Source organism: Pipistrellus kuhlii, unplaced genomic scaffold (assembly GCF_014108245.1).
Source record: "Pipistrellus kuhlii isolate mPipKuh1 unplaced genomic scaffold, mPipKuh1.p scaffold_m20_p_27, whole genome shotgun sequence".
Classification (NCBI taxonomy): Eukaryota; Metazoa; Chordata; class Mammalia; order Chiroptera; family Vespertilionidae; genus Pipistrellus; species Pipistrellus kuhlii.
This window is the reverse complement of record NW_023425526.1, coordinates 882,480-888,479: the sequence shown is the minus strand read 5'-3', so window position 1 is coordinate 888,479 and position 6,000 is coordinate 882,480. Positions and strand designations below refer to the sequence as shown.

The window sequence follows — 6,000 nt, the reverse complement described above, 5'->3', positions numbered from 1 at the left end:
CCTGGCCTCCCGGGTCCCCTTATTTCCTTTAACTCACTGGCTCCAGATATTTTAAACGGTTTGTTTACGGCGCTGCTGGAGGCGGCACGGTTAACTCTCCGGGGCCTGGGGCGTCGGAAATTTCCCTGCCGCGACTCCGGGTCTGCAGTCCCCGCCGCCAGGCGCCGCGGGTCACGGCGATCCCGGGCCCGGAGAGCGGGCGGGCGGCCTCTCCGCATCCCCCGCCGCCGGCCCAGGCGCCCGGGGCGGCGCGGAGGGGGGCACCGGGGCGGGGGCGGCGGGGCGGCGGGCGCCGCGGGACCCCAGGGCGGCGGGGAGCCGGGGCGCGCGGCGGGCGCGGCTCGGGCCCGGGGCGCGCGCCTCGGCCTCGCGCACACGCGCCTCCCGGAGGAGAAAGGCGGCGGCGGCGGGGGCAGCGGGGCGGGAGGAGGAGGAGGCGGGGCGCGGCGGCGCCGAGCTCGCCGCTCTCCGGAGTGAGCCGGCCGCGAGCCGGGAGCGGGTGAGTGTGGCCGCTCCGCCGGCCCCGGGGCGCGGTGGGCGCGGGGGGCGCGGGGAGCCGGGGGCGCGGGGGACGCGGGGGGCGCGGGGAGCCGGGGCTCGGGGCCCGGCGCCGCCGGGGTGCACCTTGAGCGCCGCTTCTCGTTGCAGCGCGCGGGCGGCCGGAGCCTCGGCGGCGGCGGCGCTGACACGGACCCCGACACCTCCCACCATGGACAGCTTCGACCTGGCCCTGCTGCAGGAGTGGGACCTCGAGTCGCTGTGGTGAGTCCCGCGCCGGCGGCCGGGGCGGCGGGGGCTGCGGGGCCGCGGCCCGACCTCACCTGGGCCGGGGCCGCCGTGGGGGGGCGGGTGGTCGGGCGCTCTCCCCCTCCCCCTCCTCCCGGGCGGCCGCCTGCCCGGCTCCTGCCCCCTCCCCAGCCTCCCCTCCGGTGCCGCCCGCCCAGCCCCGGGCCGGGGATGCGGGAGCCGGGGCAGAGCGCAGCCATGGAGAGAAAAGACAGACCCGATCGCTAGAACGTGTCACCGGTGCCAGGTCCGCCCGCCGGCCCCGAGCCCCGCTCTCCCTTCCCGCCCGGTCCCCGCGCTCTCCCGGTGCACAGCGCGGCCCGGAGCCGGCCGCGGGGAGCGCCGCAGAGGATGCTCCCGCCACCGCCCGGCGCCCCCCGCCCGCTCCCGCCGGGAGGCAGCGCCGGGCAGGGAGCCCCTCCGCGCGGGCACCGGAGGCCGCGGCCCGGGCACTCCTTTCCTCGAGGTCCCCGTCCCCGGGCCGCTCCCCGCGCCCCCGCCCCCCGCGGGCAGCCCTGCGCCGGGCGCCGGCCGCCTGGGAGCCCCGCTCCGCTCGGCGCTCACGTTGAGGAGCTGCTGTGGGTAAATCGCCGCTAGAAGCAGTTTGATTCCGGTTGCCGGTGTTTTAAAAACCTCATTGGCTGTTTCGACATCCTTCTTGCCGCTCACCCCCCCTCTTTCGTTGCCCGCCCTCCCTCCTTAAATGTTTCCAACCAGCCGTGCTCAGGTGGTAAGATTGCTGCCTGCATATTATTCCTGGAGGAACGTGTGTTCTGTTTAATATTTACGGGAATGCACATCTGCTGAAACAAGCATATTAACTGCACTCCGTTCTGCCCTGGGTAGTGGCTTATTGTAGAGCTGAGCTTTTTTTTTTTTTTTTTTTTTTTTTTTTTTTTTTTTTGCGGGGGGGGGGGGTTAATTTCGAAAAGGGTCCACATGTGTCTACAACTCCAAGTGGTGTGCACATGAATATGCAATGTGCATTTTTAAAGCTCCGCCGCTTTCTGATTTGTAGATCGTCCAGATGATCTGTGGATGGATGTGTATTTTCAGTGATGCAGGTTTCTAGTGACTTTTATCTTTCTAAAGCCAGGTGTCACACACACTTGACACAAAGGTAGCGCGTGGTGGAACGGTTTCTTATAAAATACATGCGGATGGGCCCTGAAGTAAACTTTATATATTACGCTGTGGGATATGGGGGACTTCAAAGAGCCAGTGTAAAATGAATATGAAACATGTTATTACTCTATAAAAGTTGCTAATTACTGCGTTGTTGCTCCAGGGTTATTGCAGCCTTTCATTTACAGACACCTATTATTTTACAGGTTTACATTAAGGAATGTTGGTTTCTGGCACAAATTCAATACGTTTCTAGAAAGAAACTATGCTTTAAACGTGACTTTTGCTTTTAAAAGGCAATTTTTCAGTTGTAGAGGGGGACATTGTTTTGGCATATTTTTAATGCTACTTGTCTGCTTGCTTATTCAAATCGAAGCCCCCTCGAGATTTTTACAAAAGTAATATTTTGAAGTGTCAGCCATAATCTGTGGGCTTTTTCTGCACAGGGCCTCAGCCTGAGTTCCCAGGTGAGTTACCTGAAACGTGGTCACACAGTAAATATCTGCTGAGTTGACTTGAAATTTACATCAGCTACAGTATACTTACTATTTTTAAAAGTGAAACAAATAATCATTTTTAAAAGTTGATATACATTCAGTCAGATTTAACCAATGCATTAATTTATCTTTGGCTTATGCACATTATGAAAGTGCTTGACTGAAGGGAGTCTTTCTAGTTTGCAGATGTAGACATTACATTTTACACAAGCTTACATGTTTCTGATAAAAATAAATCCTTGAGTATGCATTTTAACAGAGACATTTCTGAGTCATGGATACATTTTTGGACGATATTTTCTAACTACATTTTATGGTTTACTTTTAAGCTTATAAGTTTTTAAGTTTATGACTTACTTTTAAGGTTACATATAGACTAGAAGCCTGGTGCAAGAGATTCATGCACTTGTGGGGGGGGGGGAGGGGGTCCCTCAGCCCAGCCTGCACCCTCTTGCAGCCTGGGAGCCCTCCGGCGATGTCTAACTGAAGGCTTAGGGCAGGTGTCTTCAAACTGCGGCCCGCGGGCCACATGCGGCCCGCAGAGGAGTCTGATCCAGCCTGCCAGGTTTTTTGGGCAGTGAGCGCAGCCGAGGTATTACAGTAGGAATTAGTAGTTCATATAGTCCGGCCCTCCAGCTCTCTGAGGGACCGTGATCTGGCCCCCACTTTAAAAAGTAGGGGCCCGGCCTACGCAGGCAGGCAGACTTCCTTAGGCCCCCCCCTCTGCACAACCCTGGCTTCTGGGTGAGCAGTGGGAGTGCATTGACCTTGGGGAGTGGGGGGAAGGGGGCAGCTCCTGCGCTGAGCGGCTGCCCCCTGGTGGTCAGTGTGCCTCATAATGCCCGGTTGTTCCGAATTCAGTCTATTTGCATATTACCTTTTATTATATAGTATATTCAAAATAACTAACATTTGTGTATTTTCTGCATGTCAGACATTTTCATATGCATTGTTTTCTTATTTGAATGTTAACAATCCTAGAGGTGACAAGCTTAGTAGTCCCATTTTATAGACATACACATGGAGGTTTGAACTGTGAAGTGACTTCCTGAGACTATAAAACAAACGTACATTGAGTGAACACTCACCACTTACCAGATACTGTTCTAAGTAATTACATGTTTTAACTCTGTTCTAAATACTTTACATGTTTTTTGTGTCATTTAATCCTCATAACAAACAACTTTAGGAAGCAAATACTATTATTATTCCCATTTTATAGTTTGGGAAAACAAGGGTGGGGAAGATCAGGTAATCTGTCCAACATTGCATATCTAGAACTAGAGGTCCTATAGTCAGATGAGACATTAATTTCAAAGCTCAGTTTTCTGATTTAAAATCCAGTGCGTTTTCTATAATACTGCTGATGTCTCCCAGTTTATGAGGCTCTAAAATTAATTACAAAACAAAATTTTGATGGACTTGAAATTAAGGTTTTGTTAAAATATGAAAGAAAGAGAAGGTCAGAGCTCTAAATGATATTGATCTAAAACTAAAAATTTGAAAATGAGATACCAAGATTTAGGAAATTATGCCTATCTTATTTGAGTTACATTATGTATATTTGAAATATATATAAATTTAATATGAATTATATAATTGAAATATATAAATTTAAAATAAAAATCACTAAAAACTTCTTCCTTTAATTCATTTTAGAAAAAACATTTTTCTTCGGAGAGGTATAGGTTAATGGAAAAGAGAATTGAATTTTGATCCCTAATAATTTTTTTTTCTAATTGGTTGGCATCGTTTTCCAATAAAACAAATTGCAGTTTGTTTGTTATGTCTGTAGTTTTGAACCTTCAATAGTTTAGTCTAGTGGTCACAGAAAGTGTCCCCAGATGTCTGTATAGACATGATGAAGAGAACAGCTCTGTGCTGTAGAATATAATCAACATGGACAATTAGTTGATAATTCATGACCCAACTCTCTGCCTCCTTACCCCCCCCCACCCCCCCCAAGATACACACACAAACTCAGGAACAACTACCCTTATTTTTCAAGGGAGGTCATTTCAGTGTTTCATTTCAGCCATACCTTAATGTTGAGAAGAAATATCCATTTCTGATTCTGTTTCCCATTTCTGATTTGAAGCAAGAGTGGACACCGTGGAACAAGGTGAAGACACTTGTTCTCACCAGCACCACCTTTGTGGAGTGCACCCCCTGAGGAGTCTGGGATTTAGTCACTGGGGTGCTCGCAGGAGCAGATACCCCCAGGAGCAGGGTCCCAGCCTCCCACACCCCCTCCCCCCCTCCCTGCTCTTCACCAGCTTCTCATCAGCTGGGCATGTAAGCCATTCCTCAGGGCCTTTAAATAACGTCTGTCCTTTATAACAGGCTAACTGTTGCTTTTACTCATTTAACAAATATTTATTGATCATCCCTTTAAGTACAGGACCTTGTGCTGATTGCTGTAGGGGATACAAAGATGAATAAAACGTGGGTTAATACGTAATTGTCTAGCAGGGGAATGAGAAAGGTGAAAAAGGAAGTTTTGAACAATTTTTATTCTGAGGACAGAAAGACCACACTTGGGACTGGGGTGGGAGGTGCAGGAGGGAGAGAGAAAAAATTGAGTTTAAAAAAAAAAAAGCTTCCATGGAAAAGGTGGCCTTTGAACTAAGCCTTGGAAGATGAATGGAGTTTTTACAGTGGGAGGGGGTGGGGGTATTGACAGGACATAGAGGCATCTTGGGCAAAGAAAGCGTGAACAAAGGCTTCCTGATGTATCTGAAAGATCCCTATACACCGAGTGTTTCAAAGATGCAGAACTTTGCCGTCACGAGTTACTTCCAGGGAGTGAGAACAGTTTTCCAAAGTGAGCTTGGCCAAAATTGGATCTTAATCATCCTTAAGTATAAATACAGTGTAGTTTTGGGGAGAGAGTCTATCGAAGTATAATAGTAAATATTCCGATTCCTCTACACCACACTCCTGTCCCCAACAGCTTCACATGGGCCAGAAGCTATTTACTTTTGTCCAGATAAGCAGTATACTTTATATTCTTTCAAATTTGAATCTCTGAAGTTGTAATTAATGGATATTTTATGCTCATAAATTTGTTCAAGATAATAAGCATTCATGGAGTGTTAGGCCTAGGATAGGTACTATAGAGCAGTGGCTTACAGATGTTTCAGACCATCACACACCGTAACAAATACCTTTAACATCGCAACCCACTATATTTGTGAACATACAAATAACTGAAATAAAGTGTCATGAAGCTACACTTACTGGTACATGTATGATACACTGACAATTTCTATTCTATTCCTTTTCTTTTTAAAAAATTTCCATTCATGGGTTTCAAACAAAATAACAACAACGACGACAAAAACCCCACAAACCCCATTGAAGGGGATGCAAAAGAAAGAGTTTTGGGGAGCTTGTAGGAGAGTAGCCATACCTATAAATGTCTGCAAAAGCTGACTTTGCCCGTTTCTAGGACATGAGGCCACATCCCCTTGAGAGAGGGGGACCTTCATGGTTAGCTGGCACTTGACATGGATGCTGGAGGTGTAGAGGTTCAGGAGGAAATTAGGGGAGGAAAGGCCTTCGGAGGGAAGACTGACTCGGACTAGGACCG

The 6,000-nt window shown here is 49.6% G+C and overlaps 1 protein-coding gene across 2 annotated transcripts in view; it reads left to right on the top strand.

The window, feature by feature from the left end:
* The first annotated feature begins 446 nt into the window (after positions 1-446).
* The window catches only part of AFF3 (AF4/FMR2 family member 3), a 459,937-nt gene continuing 454,383 nt past the window's right edge, over positions 447-6,000 (top strand). For both annotated transcript variants that reach the window (XM_045587244.1, XM_045587243.1), the window contains exons 1-2: positions 447-499; positions 649-762. In XM_045587244.1, coding sequence (XP_045443200.1) covers positions 710-762 — 53 coding nt within the window. In that variant the 5' untranslated portion in view covers positions 447-499; positions 649-709. The remainder of the gene's footprint in view (positions 500-648; positions 763-6,000) is intronic.